At 36.9% G+C, this 23,864-nt stretch overlaps 4 protein-coding genes across 4 annotated transcripts; all 4 read right to left on the bottom strand.

Moving 5' to 3' along the window:
• Positions 1 to 545: 545 nt before the first annotated feature.
• Positions 546 to 2,459, bottom strand: LOC132276110 (uncharacterized). The gene has a single exon (XM_059777381.1). It carries the CDS (start codon positions 2,457 to 2,459, stop codon positions 546 to 548), a length of 1,914 nt encoding a protein of 637 aa, XP_059633364.1.
• Positions 2,460 to 8,576: 6,117 nt separating this feature from the next.
• LOC132276099 (uncharacterized) lies at positions 8,577 to 9,389 on the bottom strand. Its single transcript, XM_059777364.1, has 2 exons — positions 9,272 to 9,389; positions 8,577 to 9,109 (listed from the first exon to the last, which is right to left on the bottom strand). The coding sequence occupies exons 1-2, from the start codon at positions 9,387 to 9,389 to the stop codon at positions 8,577 to 8,579; spliced, it is 651 nt and encodes a 216-aa protein (XP_059633347.1).
• Positions 9,390 to 14,985: 5,596 nt separating this feature from the next.
• Positions 14,986 to 15,759, bottom strand: LOC132276088 (uncharacterized). The gene has a single exon (XM_059777346.1). The coding sequence runs from the start codon at positions 15,757 to 15,759 to the stop codon at positions 14,986 to 14,988; it is 774 nt and encodes a 257-aa protein (XP_059633329.1).
• A 6,341-nt stretch (positions 15,760 to 22,100) lies between these two features.
• LOC132276082 (uncharacterized) lies at positions 22,101 to 23,123 on the bottom strand. Its single transcript, XM_059777337.1, has one exon. The coding sequence runs from the start codon at positions 23,121 to 23,123 to the stop codon at positions 22,101 to 22,103; it is 1,023 nt and encodes a 340-aa protein (XP_059633320.1).
• Positions 23,124 to 23,864: the final 741 nt, after the last annotated feature.

The following is a 23,864-nucleotide window of genomic DNA, read 5'->3' as shown; positions in this document are numbered from 1 at the left end:
TCCCCAGATACTACATGCCCCAAAAAGACAACTTTATCAAGCCAAAACTCACATTTGCTGAACTTACCAAAGAGTTGTTTCATCTGTACCACAATTCTTAAATGCTTTTCATGTTCATCCACACTCCGAGAATATATCAAAATATCATCGATGAAGACAATAACAAAAGAATCAACATACGGATGAAATACTCGATTCATTAAATCCATAAACACCGCTGGAGCATTGGTTAACCCAAAAGGCATTACCAAAAACTCATAATGACCATATCGAGTTCGAAAAGCAGTTTTCGAAATATCACTATCCTTTACCTTCAACTGGTGATATCCTGACCTCAAATCAATCTTAGAAAACACCTTTCCCCCTTACAACTGATCAAACAGATCATCAATTCGTGGCAATGGATACTTGTTTCTGATGGTCACTTTATTTAACTGTCTGTAGTCAATACACAACCGCATAGTACAATCCTTCTTCTTAACAAATAACACCGGTGCACCCCACGGTGAAATACTAGGTCGAATGAAGCCTTTATCTAGTAAATCTTACAACTGTATCTTCAACTCTTTCAATTCTGTCGGTGCCATTCGATACGGAGCAATAGAAATTGGAGTTGTTCCTGGTACCAACTCAATGGTAAAATCTACCTCCCTGTCTACTGGCAACCCTGGTAATTCTTCTGGAAACACATCTGTGAATTCCCTTACCACTGGTACATTTTCAAGTGTCATATCTTTATTTTCAGTATCAATCACATAAGCCAAGTAACCCTGACACCCTTTCTTCAACAACTTTCTGGTTTGTATAGCTAAAATGAGACAGTTTGGAATAACATTTCTTTCCCCAGTAAATCTAAATTCTGGCTCCCCTGGTATCTGAAATACAACTTCTTTCCGAAAACGGTCTATTGAAGCATGATACACAGACAGCCAATTCATACCCAAAATGATATCAAAATCTGGTATACCCAACGGTATCAAATTTACCTTTAACTGTCTATCTCCCAATTGTAACACACAATCCCGGTATTCATTTGCAACCACTACCACTTCTCCCATTGGTGTAGAAATAAACAATTTACTATCTAATGATGAAAGTGGTCTACCCAAATGCATAGCAATAGATGATGCAACAAATGAATGGGTTTCGCCAAGATCAATAAGCACAGTAACATTTCTATCCAAAATAGAAAGTGTACCTGTCACCACTTCTGGTGTTGCTTGAGCATCCTGAAGTGTCATAGCAAACACTCTTCCCTGGGCTTGCGAACCACTTGTAACACCCTTACCTCCTCTTGACGAGTTCCCCTGTGCAAAACCTCTACCAGAACCAGCAACACTGCCCACTGATGTCATTCCTGTCAACATAGGACAATCTCTCTTCCGATGACCCGGTTGATGGCAATGATAACACTCTTCTGCTTTCAAGATAGGACAATCCTTCTTCTGGTGACCTTCCCTTCCGCACTGAAAACACCCCCTGCCAGTACCACGTCCTCCAAAACTACCTTGTTGTACAGATTGTTGTTCGAAAAGCCCTTGACCTCTTCCAATACTTGATGTCTGGCCTTGAGATTCACCACCCCTTCCCCTTCCATACCGCGACCTTTGACTTTTCTGACTTGCAATTCCTTCACCTCCTCTTGACTGTGACGGCTCAGATCTATTTCTTTTGTATTGTTTCCTTCTTTCTTGCAATTCTTTCACATCCCTTTTGGCAATCATGGCTTTATTCACAAGTCTGTTATAATATGTTTCCTCAAACACTGAAACTCTAGACTTAATAGCCGCCTCTAAACCATCCTGGAATATTATACATTTATCTTCTTCATTCTGTATAAACTTGGGTGCAAACCTCGATAAAGCTGTAAACTTAACTTCATAATCAACCACAGACATTCTATCTTGTTTTAGGAGAATAAACTCCCGTTCCTTCTCTTTTCTGTAAATTGGAGGGAAATATTTCTCATAAAAAGCTTTAACAAATGGATTCCAGAATATCACCTCTTTCTCTCCTGGACTGAGCAACAAATGTTTTGTCGTGTCCCACCAATAACTAGTTTCATTTTTGAACATAAATGTAGCTAAGTTTACCTTCCGGTCTTCTGCTGCACCCATCACTGCAAATATCGATTCCATTCTTCTTACCCACCCCTCTGCTTCTTCTAGTTTGGTAGTACTTGAAAATTCTGGGGGTGTTAACTTGATAAACCTCTCATAATCAGAGCCTTTCTTCCATTTCTGTTGTCTTTCCAGCCTTTCTTGTATCATCATTTGACTCGCCACAAATAGTTTGTTTTGTTCTGCCAAGTCTATTATAGCCTTTTCCATTTTTTGCATACCAGTTAAGCACTCATGTTCTCTTCTCATACCACCCTGCATAGGTTGTTCTACTTCAGCCTCAACAGGAACATAAGTGGCTTCACCCTCAGTTCTATGATAACCACTTTCCCTTTCCATTTCTTTTTATCTGCAATGAATCTCAAATATAACAACATATATATGATACATAATCACCACTTATATTTGTTAGTATAAAATTAAGTCAAATAAATGACTCTACTACACACTTCTTACTGCCACTGCCAGTCTAGACTCTTATGACCTCCAGAACCTAGAAAACCTAGGCTCTGATACCAAAAGTTGTCACATCCCAACCCAATTTACATTTTTAAATAAATTGAACAACTTGGGATGCATCTAACCATCTGCATTAACCTCATTCAAACATAACATCATCCTACATCAATATACCTGTTTAATAGTTTACAATAAAAACATAAACTATAAATCCACCTTTTAAGTTCTAAAAACTAAACAAGTAACTACAAGTCACAGTATTAAGGTCTACTACAATATTTACATTTTACACAAAAGATGTTCCATTGTTCTTTTCCCCATTTACACATAAGATTCTAGACTTGGCAGTAGCAACCCAAACTGATACCTGAAAAATATAAATATGGAAGGAGTGAGCTTAAAGCCCAGTGAATGCAACACTACTACATCAGAGTAATATAAACAGATATTATCTGATTGCTTCAATTACACTTCATTAACATATTACATACTTTAAAATATAGTACTCTCCTTCTAGGCCAGAGTATGGACCTTATATAATATAGTACCCTCTTTCTAGGCCAGAGTATGGACCTTATTTAAATATAGTACTCTCCTTCGTGGCCAGAGTATGGACCTTATTTAATATAGTACTCTCCTTCCAGGCCAGAGTATGGACCTTATATAATATAATCAAGTTATATATATTCATCTTCATTTCACATAAACAGTTTCAATACTTCAATTAAATACATCCAAGTATAAACTTCCAGTAAGTACACTCACCTTGATTACTTTTCCAATTATTTATTTTTCCTTCGGCACCGTCGATGTGGTCCGTTCCGTCTCATTGCCTGAACAATATTATAACCATGTTATATTCATTTCTAAAGAGAAATAAATAATTATTGTCACCTTCCTATAAATCTCAACTTTTCTATACAATTGTAATGGAAATTTCCAATTTTAACCATTTGGATTAAATTCCCACACAATACTTACTACCCAGCATGGTATATATAACTTAAAAGAAATTTACAACTCAATTGAACTAGAACAATTGAACAATTAGAATTTCCTCAAGAACAGCTTATAATATCAACTATAGAAAATTCCGATAATAAACCTTTACTCACCAACTTCACAATTACACTAAAATAATCATGATAACAATTCACATAAGGCAGCCTTTCACAATTAAGAGATGGTGTCTACGCTGCCACAGTTAATTGAATTAAGTACTAAAAGATTAAATAACAAACTTTCAATATATAATTTAAACTCTACAACCCCTCACCTATCTTTGAGTTTACTAACACTTTAGAGAGGAAAATCCTTCTCTTTCTATACTCCTTTCTTCTTACACTTCCTTTTTCCTTTGTTCTTCTATGGCGAAAACTCTCCTTCTTGCTTCGGTTCAAAAGGCCCCTTAAAGGCTCTTTGCAACGTGTTAAGTGTATAGACACTGATGGTTTGTGCTGGCAACACCTAAAAATAAAATAATGGCTTCCTTTTTATTTTTATTTTAATCAACCCACATAGATAAGTAGGGTGTTCCAGCGGTCCACAACAAACCTCCACACGAAATATATGTACACCTGAACAATGACCATGTGTGTGTGATTAAGTGAGTAGTCTTGGATATAAATATACACTGGCAGCTAGTACACCTTTTTAATTAAGCTTTTATCTATGCACTACTTAAGGATATACATAGGCATGGTTTTCAATTGGGCCCACCAATTTACCTTACCAACTTTAAAGCTTGTAACTAATATAATTCAATGTATATGGGCTACTAGCAGAAACTTCTAGCACAAACACACCCACGACATAACACATTGACTTCAATATACACACCTTGTTCATTTAATATATATATATTTTTTTCTTTCCTTCCCACTACCTGCCACCACTTCAAAAATTTGTAATTGACACCATACACATAAATATATAACAAACATGTGCAAACACTTCTAGGTACCATATACCATGCATTGGTGAACAATTTTTATACTTGAAATTAATTGTTTATAAAAATGAAATTTCTTATCTTGTTTTCCAACGCAATTAAATATAAATATTTAAACTCAAACACATATTAACAAGCTCGGTAATTAAAGAGTTAATAAAATTCTGGATATGACAATCTACCCCTCTTAAAATAAATTTCGTCCTCGAAATTAAAATGCATGAAACATACCGAACAAGTGAGGATATTACATTCGCATAACTTCTTCACTTTCCCAAGTCGATTCTTCAATTGTATGACCCCTCCACAATACCTTTACCAGTGATATAGTTTTATTTTGTAGCACTTGCTCCCGGCCATCCAAAATCTGTACCGGTTCCTCTACATAAGTCAAATCTTCCTTCAACTTTATCGGTTCTGCAACTAAAACATGAGATGGATCCGATATATACTTCCGAAGCATAGACACATGGAAAACATCATGCAATCTTGATAATTCTTTTGGTAATTCCAACCGATACGCCACTACTCCTATTCGTTCCAGAAACTTGTAAGGTCCAATGCGTCTGGGACTTAACTTACCTTTCTTTCCAAACCTCATAATACCTTTCCAAGGAGAAATACGAAGAAAAACAAAATCACCAACTTCAAATTCCAAATCTCTTCTTTTTCGCACATCTACATAACTTTTCTGTCTATCCTGTGCCACTTTCATACGCTGCTGAATTATTTTCACTTTTTCTGTTGTAAGTTCAATCAATTCTGGACCCAATAACTTTCTTTCCCCCACCTCATCCCAACACAATGGAGTTCTACATTTTCTCCCATACAAAGCTTCATACGGTGCCATTCCAATAGTAGACTGATAACTATTATTATAGGCAAATTCAATCAACGGTAAATAATCATCCCAATTACCTTTGAAGTTCAACGCACAAGCTCTCAACATATCTTCCAAAATCTGAATTGTTCGTTCTGACTGCCCATCTGTCTGCGGGTGAAAAGCTATACTGAACTTCAGAGAAGTTTTCATGGCTTCATGCAAACTATACCAAAATCTCGAAGTGAACTTCGGATCCCTGTCACAAACAATAGAAACTGGAGCCCCATGCAAACATATGATCACATCAACATACAAACGAGCATATTCCTTTGTAGAATAAGTGTTTTCACTGCCAGAAAGTGAGCTGATTTCGTCAATCGATCAACTATCACCCAAATAGAGTCATGTCCTCGTTTTGATCTTGGAAGTCCCATCACAAAATCTATGGTTACATGCTCCCATTTCCACTGTGGAACTGGTAACGGGTGCAACAACCCTGCTGGTTTCTGATGTTCAGCTTTCACTCGTTGACATATCAAACACTTTGCTACAAATTCTGCAATTTCACGCTTCATATTGTTCCACCAATAGTATTCTTTCAAATCCCTGTACATTTTAGTACTCCCCGGATGCATAGCATATATAGAACTGTGGGCTTCATCTAAAATATCTTTCTTCAAGGAAACATCATTTGGAACACAAATTCGACTTTTAAAATACAAAATCCCATCATCCCTAACTATAAATTCAGTTTGCATACCCTCTTGAGCTTCTTTTCTTTTCTTATCCAGGAATACGTCATGTATTTGCAGCTCTTTAATTCTATCCAGCAACAAAGGTCTCACCGTAACATGTGCAAACAATGCTCCTTTGTTAGTAACTGTCAATTCAACTCCCATCAGTCTCAATTCCATAATATTTGCCACCCGTGCACACTGTACACAAGATAATTTCCCTGAAGACTTCCTACTCAAGGCATCTGCTACTACATTGGCTTTTCCAGGATGATGGTGGATATTACAATCATAATCTTTGATTAACTCCATCCAATGCCTCTGTCTCAAATTTAAATCCTTCTGTGTAAACAAATACTTCAAACTCTGATGATCTGTAAATATTTCACAAAGTTCACCATACAGATAATGCCTCCACAATTTTAAAGCAAAAACAATAGCAGCTAACTCCAAGTCATGTGTAGTATAATTCAATTCATGATTCTTCAATTGTCTAGAAGCATATGCAATTACTTTACCATTTTGCATCAAAACACATCCCAGACCCTGATGTGAAGCATCAGTGTAAATCACAAAACCTTCACCACCACACGGAATAGTTAACACTGGGGCTGACGTTAACTTTTTCTTCAATTCTTCAAAACTTCTTTGGCATTCCTCACCCCACACAAACTTTACTTCTTTCCGGGTCAACTTTGTCAATGGCAATGCGATACTAGAAAACCCTTGGATGAACCTCCGGTAATAACCTGCTAATCCCAAAAAACTTCTAACTTCTGTCATATTGGTAGGCATTTCCCATTTCGCCACTGCTTCAACTTTTGATGGGTCAACATAAATACCATCCCCAGATACTACATGCCCCAAAAAGACAACTTTATCAAGCCAAAACTCACATTTGCTGAACTTACCAAAGAGTTGTTTCATCTGTACCACAATTCTTAAATGCTTTTCATGTTCATCCACACTCCGAGAATATATCAAAATATCATCGATGAAGACAATAACAAAAGAATCAACATACGGATGAAATACTCGATTCATTAAATCCATAAACACCGCTGGAGCATTGGTTAACCCAAAAGGCATTACCAAAAACTCATAATGACCATATCGAGTTCGAAAAGCAGTTTTCGAAATATCACTATTCTTTACCTTCAACTGGTGATATCCTGACCTCAAATCAATCTTAGAAAACACCTTTCCCCCTTACAACTGATCAAACAGATCATCAATTCGTGGCAATGGATACTTGTTTCTGATGGTCACTTTATTTAACTGTCTGTAGTCAATACACAACCGCATAGTACAATCCTTCTTCTTAACAAATAACACCGGTGCACCCCACGGTGAAATACTAGGTCGAATGAAGCCTTTATCTAGTAAATCTTACAACTGTATCTTCAACTCTTTCAATTCTGTCGGTGCCATTCGATACGGAGCAATAGAAATTGGAGTTGTTCCTGGTACCAACTCAATGGTAAAATCTACCTCCCTGTCTACTGGCAACCCTGGTAATTCTTCTGGAAACACATCTGTGAATTCCCTTACCACTGGTACATTTTCAAGTGTCATATCTTTATTTTCAGTATCAATCACATAAGCCAAGTAACCCTGACACCCTTTCTTCAACAACTTTATGGTTTGTATAGCTGAAATGAGACAGTTTGGAATAACATTTCTTTCTCCGGTAAATCTAAATTCTGGCTCCCCTGGTATCTGAAATACAACTTCTTTCCGAAAACGGTCTATTGAAGCATGATACGCAGACAGCCAATTCATACCCAAAATGATATCAAAATCTGGTATACCCAACGGTATCAAATTTACCTTTAACTGTCTATCTCCCAATTGTAACACACAATCCCGGTATTCATTTGCAACCACTACCACTTCTCCCATTGGTGTAGAAATAAACAATTTACTATCTAATGATGAAAGTGGTCTACCCAAATGCATAGCAATAGATGATGCAACAAATGAATGGGTTTCGCCAAGATCAATAAGCACAGTAACATTTCTATCCAAAATAGAAAGTGTACCTGTCACCACTTCTGGTGTTGCTTGAGCATCCTGAAGTGTCTAGCAAACACTCTTCCCTGGGCTTGCGAACCACTTGTAACACCCTTACCTCCTCTTGACGAGTTCCCCTGTGCAAAACCTCTACCAGAACCAGCAACACTGCCCACTGATGTCATTCCTGTCAACATAGGACAATCTCTCTTCCGATGACCCGGCTGATGGCAATGATAGCACTCTTCTGCTTTCAAGATAGGACAATCCTTCTTCTGGTGACCTTCCCTTCCGCACTGAAAACACCCCCCGCCAGTACCACGTCCTCCAAAACTACCTTGTTGTACAGATTATTGTTCGGAAAGCCCTTGACCTCTTCCAATACTTGATGTCTGGCCTTGAGATTCACCACCCCTTCCCCTTCCATACCGCGACCTTTGACTTTTCTGACTTGCAATTCCTTCACCTCCTCTTGACTATGACGGCTCAGATCTATTTCTTTTGTATTGTTTCCTTCTTTCTTGCAATTCTTTCACATCCCTTTCGGCAATCATGGCTTTATTCACAAGTCTGTTATAATATGTTTCCTCAAACACTGAAACTCTAGACTTAATAGCCGCCTCTAAACCATCCTGGAATTTTGTACATTTATCTTCTTCATTCTGTACAAACTTGGGTGCGAACCTCGATAAAGCTGTAAACTTAACTTCATAATCAACCATAGACATTCTATCTTGTTTTAGGAGAATAAACTCCCGTTCCTTCTCTTTTCGGTAAATTGGAGGGAAATATTTCTCATAAAAAGCTTTAACAAATGGATTCCAGAATATCACCTCTTTCTCTCCTGGAGTGAGCAACAAATGTTTTGTCGTGTCCCACCAATAACTAGCTTCATTTTTGAACATAAATGTAGCTAAGTTTACCTTCCGGTCTTCTGCTGCACCCATCACTGCAAATATCGATTCCATTCTTCTTACCCACCCCTCTGCTTCTTCTGGTTTGGTAGTACCTGAAAATTCTGGGGGTGTTAACTTGATAAACCTCTCATAATCAGAACCTTTATTCTATTTCTGTTGTCTTTCCAGCCTTTCTTGTATCATCATTTGACTCGCCATAAATAGTTTGTTTTGTTCTGCCAAGTCTATTATAGCCTTTTCCATTTTTTGCATACCAGTTAAGCACTCCTGTTCTCTTCTCATACCACCCTGCATAGGTTGTTCTACTTCAGCCTCAACAGGAACATAAGTGGCTTCACCCTCAGTTCTATGATAACCATTTTCCCTTTCCATTTCTTTTTATCTGCAATGAATCTCAAATATAACAACATATATATGATACATAATCACCACTTATATTTGTTAGTATAAAATTAAGTCAAATAAATGACTCTACTACACACTTCTTACTGCCACTGCCAGTCTAGACTCTTATGACCTCCAGAACCTAGAAAACCTAGGCTCTGATACCAAAAGTTGTCACATCCCAACCCAATTTACATTTTTAAATAAATTGAACAACTTGGGATGCATCTAACCATCTGCATTAACCTCTTTCAAACATAACATCATCCTACATCAATATACCTGTTTAATAGTTTACAATAAAAACATAAACTATAAATCCACCTTTTAAGTTCTAAAAACTAAACAAGTAACTACAAGTCACAGTATTAAGGTCTACTACAATATTTACATTTTACACAAAAGACATTCCATTGTTCTTTTCCCCATTTACATATAAGATTCTAGACTTGGCAGTAGCAACCCAAACTGATACCTGAAAAATATAAATATGGAAGGAGTGAGCTTAAAGCCCAGTGAATGCAACACTACTACATCAGAGTAATATAAACAGATATTATCTGATTGCTTCAATTACACTTCATTAACATATTACATACTTTAAAATATAGTACTCTCCTTCTAGGCCAGAGTATGGACCTTATATAATATAGTACCCTCTTTCTAGGCCAGAGTATGGACCTTATTTAAATATAGTACTCTCCTTCGTGGCCAGAGTATGGACCTTATTTAATATAGTACTCTCCTTCCAGGCCAGAGTATGGACCTTATATAATATAATCAAGTTATATATATTCATCTTCATTTCACATAAACAGTTTCAATACTTCAATTAAATACATCCAAGTATAAACTTCCAGTAAGTACACTCACCTTGATTACTTTTCCAATTATTTATTTTTCCTTCGGCATCGTCGATGTGGTCCGTTCCGTCTCGTTGCCTGAACAATATTATAACCATGTTATATTCATTTCTAAAGAGAAATAAATAATTATTGTCACCTTCCTATAAATCTCAACTTTTCTATACAATTGTAATGGAAATTTCCAATTTTAACCATTTGGATTAAATTCCCACACAATACTTACTACCCAGCATGGTATATATAACTTAAAAGAAATTTACAACTCAATTGAACTAGAACAATTGAACAATTAGAATTTCCTCAAGAACAGCTTATAATATCAACTATAGAAAATTCCGATAATAAACCTTTACTCACCAACTTCACAATTACACTAAAATAATCATGATAACAATTCACATAAGGCAGCCTTTCACAATTAAGAGATGGTGTCTACGCTGCCACAGTTAATTGAATTAAGTACTAAAAGATTAAATAACAAACTTTCAATATATAATTTAAACTCTACAACCCCTCACCTATCTTTGAGTTTACTAACACTTTAGAGAGGAAAATCCTTCTCTTTCTATACTCCTTTCTTCTTACACTTCCTTTTTCCTTTGTTCTTCTATGGCGAAAACTCTCCTTCTTGCTTCGGTTCAAAAGGCCCCTTAAAGGCTCTTTGCAACGTGTTAAGTGTATAGACACTGATGGTTTGTGCTGGCAACACCTAAAAATAAAATAATGGCTTCCTTTTTATTTTTATTTTAATCAACCCACATAGATAAGTAGGGTGTTCCAGCGGTCCACAACAAACCTCCACACGAAATATATGTACACCTGAACAATGACCATGTGTGTGTGATTAAGTGAGTAGTCTTGGATATAAATATACACTGGCAGCTAGTACACCTTTTTAATTAAGCTTTTATCTATGCACTACTTAAGGATATACATAGGCATGGTTTTCAATTGGGCCCACCAATTTACCTTACCAACTTTAAAGCTTGTAACTAATATAATTCAATGTATATGGGCTACTAGCAGAAACTTCTAGCACAAACACACCCACGACATAACACATTGACTTCAATATACACACCTTGTTCATTTAATATATATATATTTTTTTCTTTCCTTCCCACTACCTGCCACCACTTCAAAAATTTGTAATTGACACCATACACATAAATATATAACAAACATGTGCAAACACTTCTAGGTACCATATACCATGCATTGGTGAACAATTTTTATACTTGAAATTAATTGTTTATAAAAATGAAATTTCTTATCTTGTTTTCCAACGCAATTAAATATAAATATTTAAACTCAAACACATATTAACAAGCTCGGTAATTAAAGAGTTAATAAAATTCTGGATATGACAATCTACCCCTCTTAAAATAAATTTCGTCCTCGAAATTAAAATGCATGAAACATACCGAACAAGTGAGGATATTACATTCGCATAACTTCTTCACTTTCCCAAGTCGATTCTTCAATTGTATGACCCCTCCACAATACCTTTACCAGTGATATAGTTTTATTCTGTAGCACTTGCTCCCGGCCATCCAAAATCTGTACCGGTTCCTCTACATAAGTCAAATCTTCCTTCAACTTTATCGGTTCTGCAACTAAAACATGAGATGGATCCGATATATACTTCCGAAGCATAGACACATGGAAAACATCATGCAATCTTGATAATTCTTTTGGTAATTCCAACCGATACGCCACTGCTCCTATTCGTTCCAGAAACTTGTAAGGTCCAATGCGTCTGGGACTTAACTTACCTTTCTTTCCAAACCTCATAATACCTTTCCAAGGAGAAATACGAAGAAAAACAAAATCACCAACTTCAAATTCCAAATCTCTTCTTTTTCGCACATCTACATAACTTTTCTGTCTATCCTGTGCCACTTTCATACGCTGCTGAATTATTTTCACTTTTTCTGTTGTAAGTTCAATCAATTCTGGACCCAATAACTTTCTTTCCCCCACCTCATCCCAACACAATGGAGTTCTACATTTTCTCCCATACAAAGCTTCATACGGTGCCATTCCAATAGTAGACTGATAACTATTATTATAGGCAAATTCAATCAACGGTAAATAATCATCCCAATTACCTTTGAAGTCCAACGCACAAGCTCTCAACATATCTTCCAAAATCTGAATTGTTCGTTCTGACTGCCCATCTGTCTGCGGGTGAAAAGCTATACTGAACTTCAGAGAAGTTTTCATGGCTTCATGCAAACTATACCAAAATCTCGAAGTGAACTTCGGATCCCTGTCACAAACAATAGAAACTGGAGCCCCATGCAAACATATGATCACATCAACATACAAACGAGCATATTCCTTTGTAGAATAAGTGTTTTCACTGCCAGAAAGTGAGCTGATTTCGTCAATCGATCAACTATCACCCAAATAGAGTCATGTCCTCGTTTTGATCTTGGAAGTCCCGTCACAAAATCCATGGTTACATGCTCCCATTTCCACTGTGGAACTGGTAACGGGTGCAACAACCCTGCTGGTTTCTGATGTTCAGCTTTCACTCGTTGACATATCAAACACTTTGCTACAAATTCTGCAATTTCACGCTTCATATTGTTCCACTAATAGTATTCTTTCAAATCCCTGTACATTTTAGTACTCCCCGGATGCATAGCATATATAGAACTGTGGGCTTCATCTAAAATATCTTTCTTTAAGGAAACATCATTTGGAACACAAATTCGACTTTTAAAATACCAAATCCCATCATCCCTAACTATAAATTCAGTTTGCATACCCTCTTGAGCTTCTTTTCTTTTCTTATCCAGGAATACGTCATGTATTTGCAGCTCTTTAATTCTATCCAGCAACAAAGGTCTCACCGTAACATGTGCAAACAATGCTCCTTTGTTAGTAACTGTCAATTCAACTCCCATCAGTCTCAATTCCATAATATTTGCCACCCGTGCACACTGTACACAAGATAGTCTCCCTGAAGACTTCCTACTCAAGGCATCTGCTACTACATTGGCTTTTCCAGGATGATGGTGGATATTACAATCATAATCTTTGATTAACTCCATCCAACGCCTCTGTCTCAAATTTAAATCCTTCTGTGTAAACAAATACTTCAAACTCTGATGATCTGTAAATATTTCACAAAGTTCACCATACAGATAATGCCTCCACAATTTTAAAGCAAAAACAATAGCAGCTAACTCCAAGTCATGTGTAGGATAATTCAATTCATGATTCTTCAATTGTCTAGAAGCATATGCAATTACTTTACCATTTTGCATCAAAACACATCCCAGACCCTGATGTGAAGCATCAGTGTAAATCACAAAACCTTCACCACCACACGGAATAGTTAACACTGGGGCTGACGTTAACTTTTTCTTCAATTCTTCAAAACTTCTTTGGCATTCCTCACCCCACACAAACTTTACTTCTTTCCGGGTCAACTTTGTCAATGGCAATGCGATACTAGAAAACCCTTGGATGAACCTCCGGTAATAACTTGCTAATCCCAAAAAACTTCTAACTTCTGTCACATTGGTAGGCCTTTCCCATTTCACCACTGCTTCCACTTTTGATGGGTCAACATAAATACCATCCCCAGATACGACATGCCCCAAAAAGACAACTTTATCAAGCCAAAACTCACATTTGCTGAACTTACCAAAGAGTTGTTTCATCTGTACCACAATTCTTAAATGTTTTTCATGTTCATCCACACTCCGAGAATATATCAAAATATCATCGATGAAGACAATAACAAAAGAATCAACATACGGATGAAATACTCGATTCATTAAATCCATAAACACCGCTGGAGCATTGGTTAACCCAAAAGGCATTACCAAAAACTCATAATGACCATATCGAGTTCGAAAAGCAGTTTTCGAAATATCACTATCCTTTACCTTCAACTGGTGATATCCTGACCTCAAATCAATCTTAGAAAACACCTTTCCCCCTTACAACTGATCAAACAGATCATCAATTCGTGGCAATGGATACTTGTTTCTGATGGTCACTTTATTTAACTGTCTGTAGTCAATACACAACCGCATAGTACAATCCTTCTTCTTAACAAATAACACCGGTGCACCCCACGGTGAAATACTAGGTCGAATGAAGCCTTTATCTAGTAAATCTTACAACTGTATCTTCAACTCTTTCAATTCTGTCGGTGCCATTCGATACGGAGCAATAGAAATTGGAGTTGTTCCTGGTACCAACTCAATGGTAAAATCTACCTCCCTGTCTACTGGCAACCCTGGTAATTCTTCTGGAAACACATCTGTGAATTCCCTTACCACTGGTACATTTTCAAGTGTCATATCTTTATTTTCAGTATCAATCACATAAGCCAAGTAACCCTGACACCCTTTCTTCAACAACTTTCTGGTTTGTATAGCTGAAATGAGACAGTTTGGAATAACATTTCTTTCTCCGGTAAATCTAAATTCTGGCTCCCCTGGTATCTGAAATACAACTTCTTTCCGAAAACGGTCTATTGAAGCATGATACGCAGACAGCCAATTCATACCCAAAATGATATCAAAATCTGGTATACCCAACGGTATCAAATTTACCTTTAACTGTCTATCTCCCAATTGTAACACACAATCCCGGTATTCATTTGCAACCACTACCACTTCTCCCATTGGTGTAGAAATAAACAATTTACTATCTAATGATGAAAGTGGTCTACCCAAATGCATAGCAATAGATTATGCAACAAATGAATGGGTTTCGCCAAGATCAATAAGCACAGTAACATTTCTATCCAAAATAGAAAGTGTACCTGTCACCACTTCTGGTGTTGCTTGAGCATCCTGAAGTGTCATAGCAAACACTCTTCCCTGGGCTTGCGAACCACTTGTAACACCCTTACCTCCTCTTGACGAGTTCCCCTGTGCAAAACCTCTACCAGAACCAGCAACACTGCCCACTGATGTCATTCCTGTCAACATAGGACAATCTCTCTTCCGATGACCCGGCTGATGGCAATGATAGCACTCTTCTGCTTTCAAGATAGGACAATCCTTCTTCTGGTGACCTTCCCTTCCGCACTGAAAACACCCCCTGCCAGTACCACGTCCTCCAAAACTACCTTGTTGTACAGATTGTTGTTCGGAAAGCCCTTGACCTCTTCCAATACTTGATGTCTGGCCTTGAGATTCACCACCCCTTCCCCTTCCATACCGCGACCTTTGACTTTTATGACTTGCAATTCCTTCACCTCCTCTTGACTGTGACGGCTCAGATCTATTTCTTTTGTATTGTTTCCTTCTTTCTTGCAATTCTTTCACATCCCTTTCGGCAATCATGGCTTTATTCACAAGTCTGTTATAATATGTTTCCTCAAACACTGAAACTCTAGACTTAATAGCCGCCTCTAAACCATCCTGGAATTTTGTACATTTATCTTCTTCATTCTGTACAAACTTGGGTGCGAACCTCGATAAAGCTGTAAACTTAACTTCATAATCAACCATAGACATTCTATCTTGTTTTAGGAGAATAAACTACCGTTCCTTCTCTTTTCGGTAAATTGGAGGGAAATATTTCTCATAAAAAGCTTTAACAAATGGATTCCAGAATATCACCTCTTTCTCTCCTGGAGTGAGCAACAAATGTTTTGTCGTGTCCCACCAATAACTAGCTTCATTTTTGAACATAAATGTAGCTAAGTTTACCTTCCGGTCTTCTGCTACACCCATCACTGCAAATATCGATTCCATTCTTCTTACCCACCCCTCTGCTTCTTCTGGTTTGGTAGTACCTGAAAATTTTGGGGGTGTTAACTTGATAAACCTCTCATAATCAGAACCTTTATTCTATTTCTGTTGTCTTTCCAGCCTTTCTTGTACCATCATTTGACTCGCCATAAATAGTTTGTTTTGTTCTGCCAAGTCTATTATAGCCTTTTCCATTTTTTGCATACCAGTTAAGCACTCCTGTTCTCTTCTCATACCACCCTGCATAGGTTGTTCTACTTCAGCCTCAACAGGAACATAAGTGGCTTCACCCTCAGTTCTATGATAACCATTTTCCCTTTCCATTTCTTTTTATCTGCAATGAATCTCAAATATAACAACATATATATGATACATAATCACCACTTATATTTGTTAGTATAAAATTAAGTCAAATAAATGACTCTACTACACACTTCTTACTGCCACTGCCAGTCTAGACTCTTATGACCTCCCGAACCTAGAAAACCTAGGCTCTGATACCAAAAGTTGTCACATCCCAACCCAATTTACATTTTTAAATAAATTGAACAACTTGGGATGCATCTAACCATCTGCATTAACCTCATTCAAACATAACATCATCCTACATCAATATACCTGTTTAATAGTTTACAATAAAAACATAAACTATAAATCCACCTTTTAAGTTCTAAAAACTAAACAAGTAACTACAAGTCACAGTATTAAGGTCTACTACAATATTTACATTTTACACAAAAGTCGTTCCATTGTTCTTTTCCCCATTTACATATAAGATTCTAGACTTGGCAGTAGCAACCCAAACTGATACCTGAAAAATATAAATATGGAAGGAGTGAGCTTAAAGCCCAGTGAATGCAACACTACTACATCAGAGTAATATAAACAGATATTATCTGATTGCTTCAATTACACTTCATTAACATATTACATACTTTAAAATATAGTACTCTCCTTCTAGGCCAGAGTATGGACCTTATATAATATAGTACCCTCTTTCTAGGCCAGAGTATGGACCTTATTTAAATATAGTACTCTCCTTCGTGGCCAGAGTATGGACCTTATTTACTATAGTACTCTCCTTCCAGGCCAGAGTATGGACCTTATATAATATAATCAAGTTATATATATTCATCTTCATTTCACATAAACAGTTTCAATACTTCAATTAAATACATCCAAGTATAAACTTCCAGTAAGTACACTCACCTTGATTACTTTTCCAATTATTTATTTTTCCTTCGGCACCGTCGATGTGGTCCGTTCCGTCTCTTTGCCTGAATAATATTATAACCATATTATATTCATTTCTAAAGAGAAATAAATAATTATTGTCACCTTCCTATAAATCTCAACTTTTCTATACAATTGTAATGGAAATTTCCAATTTTAACCATTTGGATTAAATTCCCACACAATACTTACTACCCAGCATGGTATATATAACTTAAAAGAAATTTACAACTCAATTGAACTAGAACAATTGAACAATTAGAATTTCCTCAAGAACAGCTTATAATATCAACTATAGAAAATTCCGATAATAAACCTTTACTCACCAACTTCACAATTACACTAAAATAATCATGATAACAATTCACATAAGGCAGCCTTTCACAATTAAGAGATGGTGTCTATGCTGCCACAGTTAATTGAATTAAGTAGTAAAAGATTAAATAACAAACTTTCCATATATAATTTAAACTCTACAACCCCTCACCTATCTTTGAGTTTACTAACACTTTAGAGAGGAAAATCCTTCTCTTTCTATAATCCTTTCTTCTTACACTTCCTTTTTCCTTTGTTCTTCTATGGCGAAAACTCTCCTTCTTGCTTCGGTTCAAAAGGCCCCTTAAAGGCTCTTTGCAACGTGTTAAGTGTATAGACACTGATGGTTTGTGCTGGCAACACCTAAAAATAAAATAATGGCTTCCTTTTTATTTTTATTTTAATCAACCCACATAGATAAGTAGGGTGTTCCAGCGGTCCACAACAAACCTCCACACGAAATATATGTACACCTGAACAATGACCATGTGTGTGTGATTAAGTGAGTAGTCTTGGATATAAATATACACTGGCAGCTAGTACACCTTTTTAATTAAGCTTTTATCTATGCACTACTTAAGGATATACATAGGCATGGTTTTCAATTGGGCCCACCAATTTACCTTACCAACTTTAAAGCTTGTAACTAATATAATTCAATGTATATGGGCTACTAGCAGAAACTTCTAGCACAAACACACCCATGACATAACACATTGACTTCAATATACACACCTTGTTCATTTAATATATATATATTTTTTTCTTTCCTTCCCACTACCTGCCACCACTTCAAAAATTTGTAATTGACACCATACACATAAATATATAACAAACATGTGCAAACACTTCTAGGTACCATATACCATGCATTGGTGAACAATTTTTATACTTGAAATTAATTGTTTATAAAAATGAAATTTCTTATCTTGTTTTCCAACGCAATTAAATATAAATATTTAAACTCAAACACATATTAACAAGCTCAGTAATTAAAGAGTTAATAAAATTCTGGATATGACAATCTACCCCTCTTAAAATAAATTTCGTCCTCGAAATTAAAATGCATGAAACATACCGAACAAGTGAGGATATTACATTCGCATAACTTCTTCACTTTCCCAAGTCGATTCTTCAATTGTATGACCCCTCCACAATACCTTTACCAGTGATATAGTTTTATTCTGTAGCACTTGCTCCCGGCCATCCAAAATCTGTACCGGTTCCTCTACATAAGTCAAATCTTCCTTCAACTTTATCGGTTCTGCAACTAAAACATGAGATGGATCCGATATATACTTCCGAAGCATAGACACATGGAAAACATCATGCAATCTTGATAATTCTTTTGGTAATTCCAACCGATACGCCACTGCTCCTATTCGTTCCAGAATCTTGTAAGGTCCAATGTGTCTGGGACTTAACTTACCTTTCTTTCCAAACCTCATAATACCTTTCCAAGGAGAAATACGAAGAAAACCAAAATCACCAACTTCAAATTCCAAATCTCTTCTTTTTCGCACATCTACATAACTTTTCTGTCTATCCTGTGCCACTTTTATACGCTGCTGAATTATTTTCACTTTTTCTGTTGTAAGTTCAATCAATTCTGGACCCAATAACTTTCTTTCCCCCACCTCATCCCAACACAATGGAGTTCTACATTTTCTCCCATACAAAGCTTCATACGGTGCCATTCCAATAGTAGACTGATAACTATTATTATAGGCAAATTCAATCAACGGTAAATAATCATCCCAATTACCTTTGAAGTCCAACGCACAAGCTCTCAACATATCTTCCAAAATCTGAATTGTTCGTTCTGACTGCCCATCTGTCTGCGGGTGAAAAGCTATACTGAACTTCAGAGAAGTTTTCATGGCTTCATGCAAACTATACCAAAATCTCGAAGTGAACTTCGGATCCCTGTCACAAACAATAGAAACTGGAGCCCCATGCAAACATATGATCACATCAACATACAAACGAGCATATTCCTTTATAGGATAAGTGTTTTCACTGCCAGAAAGTGAGCTGATTTCGTCAATCGATCAACTATCACCCAAATAGAGTCATGTCCTCGTTTTGATCTTGGAAGTCCCGTCACAAAATCCATGGTTACATGCTCCCATTTCCACTGTGGAACTGGTAACGGGTGCAACAACCCCTGCTGGTTTCTGATGTTCAGCTTTCACTCGTTGACATATCAAACACTTTGCTACAAATTCTGCAATTTCACGCTTCATATTGTTCCACCAATAGTATTCTTTCAAATCCCTGTACATTTTAGTACTCCCCGGATGCATAGCATATATAGAACTGTGGGCTTCATCTAAAATATCTTTCTTTAAGGAAACATCATTTGGAACACAAATTCGACTTTTAAAATACCAAATCCCATCATCCCTAACTATAAATTCAGTTTGCATACCCTCTTGAGCTTCTTTTCTTTTCTTATCCAGGAATACGTCATGTATTTGCAGCTCTTTAATTCTATCCAGCAACAAAGGTCTCACCGTAACATGTGCAAACAATGCTCCTTTGTTAGTAACTGTCAATTCAACTCCCATCAGTCTCAATTCCATAATATTTGCCACCCGTGCACACTGTACACAAGATAGTCTCCCTGAAGACTTCCTACTCAAGGCATCTGCTACTACATTGGCTTTTCCAGGATGATGGTGGATATTACAATCATAATCTTTGATTAACTCCATCCAACGCCTCTGTCTCAAATTTAAATCCTTCTGTGTAAACAAATACTTCAAACTCTGATGATCTGTAAATATTTCACAAAGTTCACCATACAGATAATGCCTCCACAATTTTAAAGCAAAAACAATAGCAGCTAACTCCAAGTCATGTGTAGGATAATTCAATTCATGATTCTTCAATTGTCTAGAAGCATATGCAATTACTTTACCATTTTGCATCAAAACACATCCCAGACCCTGATGTGAAGCATCAGTGAAAATCACAAAACCTTCAATACCACACGGAATAGTTAACACTGGGGCTGACGTTAACTTTTTCTTCAATTCTTCAAAACTTCTTTGGCATTCCTCACCCCACACAAACTTTACTTCTTTCCGGGTCAACTTTGTCAATGGCAATGCGATACTAGAAAACCCTTGGATGAACCTCCGGTAATAACCTGCTAATCCCAAAAAACTTCTAACTTCTGTCACATTGGTAGGCCTTTCCCATTTCACCACTGCTTCCACTTTTGATGGGTCAACATAAATACCATCCCCAGATACTACATGCCCCAAAAAGACAACTTTATCAAGCCAAAACTCACATTTGCTGAACTTACCAAAGAGTTGTTTCATCTGTACCACAATTCTTAAATGCTTTTCATGTTCATCCACACTCCGAGAATATATCAAAATATCATCGATGAAGACAATAACAAAAGAATCAACATACGGATGAAATACTCGATTCATTAAATCCATAAACACCGCTGGAGCATTGGTTAACCCAAAAGGCATTACCAAAAACTCATAATGACCATATCGAGTTCGAAAAGCAGTTTTCGAAATATCACTATCCTTTACCTTCAACTGGTGATATCCTGACCTCAAATCAATCTTAGAAAACACTTTTCCCCCTTACAACTGATCAAACAGATCATCAATTCGTGGCAATGGATACTTGTTTCTGATGGTCACTTTATTTAACTGTCTGTAGTCAATACACAACCGCATAGTACAATCCTTCTTCTTAACAAATAACACCGGTGCACCCCACGGTGAAATACTAGGTCGAATGAAGCCTTTATCTAGTAAATCTTACAACTGTATCTTTAACTCTTTCAATTCTGTCGGTGCCATTCGATACGGAGCAATAGAAATTGGAGTTGTTCCTGGTACCAACTCAATGGTAAAATCTACCTCCCTGTCTACTGGCAACCCTGGTAATTCTTCTGGAAACACATCTGTGAATTCCATTACCACTGGTACATTTTCAAGTGTCATATCTTTATTTTCAGTATCAATCACATAAGCCAAGTAACCCTGACACCCTTTCTTCAACAACTTTCTGGTTTGTATAGCTGAAATGAGACAGTTTGGAATAACATTTCTTTCTCCGGTAAATCTAAATTCTGGCTCCCCTGGTATCTGAAATACAACTTCTTTCCGAAAACGGTCTATTGAAGCATGATACGCAGACAGCCAATTCATACCCAAAATGATATCAAAATCTGGTATACCCAACGGTATCAAATTTACCTTTAACTGTCTATCTCCCAATTGTAACACACAATCCCGGTATTCATTTGCAACCACTACCACTTCTCCCATTGGTGTAGAAATAAACAATTTACTATCTAATAATGAAAGTGGTCTACCCAAATGCATAGCAATAGATTATGCAACAAATGAATGGGTTTCGCCAAGATCAATAAGCACAGTAACATTTCTATCCAAAATAGAAAGTGTACCTGTCACCACTTCTGGTGTTGCTTGAGCATCCTGAAGTGTCATAGCAAACACTCTTCCCTGGGCTTGCGAACCACTTGTAACACCCTTACCTCCTCTTGACGAGTTCCCCTATGCAAAACCTCTACCAGAACCAGCAACACTGCCCACTGATGTCATTCCTGTCAACATAGGACAATCTCTCTTCCGATGACCCGGCTGATGGCAATGATAGCACTCTTCTGCTTTCAAGATAGGACAATCCTTCTTCTGGTGACCTTCCCTTCCGCACTGAAAACACCCCCTGCCAGTACCACGTCCTCCAAAACTACCTTGTTGTACAGATTGTTGTTCGGAAAGCCCTTGACCTCTTCCAATACTTGATGTCTGGCCTTGAGATTCACCACCCCTTCCCCTTCCATACCGCGACCTTTGACTTTTATAACCTGCAATTCCTTCACCTCCTCTTGACTGTGACGGCTCAGATCTATTTCTTTTGTATTGTTTCCTTCTTTCTTGCAATTCTTTCACATCCCTTTCGGCAATCATGGCTTTATTCACAAGTCTGTTATAATATGTTTCCTCAAACACTGAAACTCTAGACTTAATAGCCGCCTCTAAACCATCCTGGAATTTTGTACATTTATCTTCTTCATTCTGTACAAACTTGGGTGCGAACCTCGATAAAGCTGTAAACTTAACTTCATAATCAACCATAGACATTCTATCTTGTTTTCGGAGAATAAACTCCCGTTCCTTCTCTTTTCGGTAAATTGGAGGGAAATATTTCTCATAAAAAGCTTTAACAAATGGATTCCAGAATATCACCTCTTTCTCTCCTGGAGTGAGCAACAAATGTTTTGTCGTGTCCCACCAATAACTAGCTTCATTTTTGAACATAAATGTAGCTAAGTTCACCTTCCGGTCTTCTGCTGCACCCATCACTGCAAATATCGATTCCATTCTTCTTACCCACCCCTCTGCTTCTTCTGGTTTGGTAGTACCTGAAAATTCTGGGGGTGTTAACTTGATAAACCTCTCATAATCAGAGCCTTTCTTCCATTTCTGTTGTCTTTCTAGCCTTTCTTGTATCATCATTTGACTCGCCATAAATAGTTTGTTTTGTTCTGCAAAGTCTATTATAGCCTTTTCCATTTTTTGCATACCAGTTAAGCACTCCTATTCTCTTCTCATACCACCCTGCATAGGTTGTTCTACTTCAGCCTCAACAGGAACATAAGTGGCTTCACCCTCAGTTCTATGATAACCACTTTCCCTTTCCATTTCTTTTTATCTGCAATGAATCTCAAATATAACAACATATATATGATACATAATCACCACTTATATTTGTTAGTATAAAATTAAGTCAAATCAATGACTCTACTACACACTTCTTACTGCCACTGCCAGTCTAGACTCTTATGACCTCCAGAACCTAGAAAACCTAGGCTCTGATAACAAAAGTTGTCACATCCCAACCCAATTTACATTTTTAAATAAATTGAACAACTTGGGATGCATCTAACCATCTACATTAACCTCATTCAAACATAACATCATCCTACATCAATATACCTGTTTAATAGTTTACAATAAAAACATAAACTATAAATCCACCTTTTAAGTTCTAAAAACTAAACAAGTAACTACAAGTCACAGTATTAAGGTCTACTACAATATTTACATTTTACACAAAAGACGTTCCATTGTTCTTTTCCCCATTACACATAAGATTCTAGACTTGGCAGTAGCAACCCAAACTGATACCTGAAAAATATAAATATGGAAGGAGTGAGCTTAAAGCCCAGTGAATGCAACACTACTACATCAGAGTAATATAAACAGATATTATCTGATTGCTTCAATTACACTTCATTAACATATTACATACTT

Source organism: Cornus florida, unplaced genomic scaffold (genome assembly GCF_030987335.1).
Source record: "Cornus florida cultivar Cherokee Brave unplaced genomic scaffold, ASM3098733v1 CherokeeBrave_3.0.0_Hap2_Chr10, whole genome shotgun sequence".
NCBI lineage: Eukaryota > Viridiplantae > Streptophyta > Magnoliopsida > Cornales > Cornaceae > Cornus > Cornus florida.
Note: the sequence above shows the minus strand (reverse complement) of the source record. Positions and strands in the feature narration are given on the sequence as shown.

Coding starts and splice junctions, on each gene's coding strand:
- LOC132276110 (XM_059777381.1), bottom strand. CDS start 2,459: ATGGAAAGGGAAAGTGGTTATCATAGAACTGAGGGTGAAGCCACTTAT.
- LOC132276099 (XM_059777364.1), bottom strand. CDS start 9,389: ATGGAAAGGGAAAATGGTTATCATAGAACTGAGGGTGAAGCCACTTAT. Junction 9,110..9,271: donor AGAACAGGAGTGCTTAACTG/GTATGCAAAAAA, acceptor CAGAATTTTCAG/GTACTACCAAACCAGAAGAA.
- LOC132276088 (XM_059777346.1), bottom strand. CDS start 15,759: ATGTCTATGGTTGATTATGAAGTTAAGTTTACAGCTTTATCGAGGTTC.
- LOC132276082 (XM_059777337.1), bottom strand. CDS start 23,123: ATGGAAAAGGCTATAATAGACTTTGCAGAACAAAACAAACTATTTATG.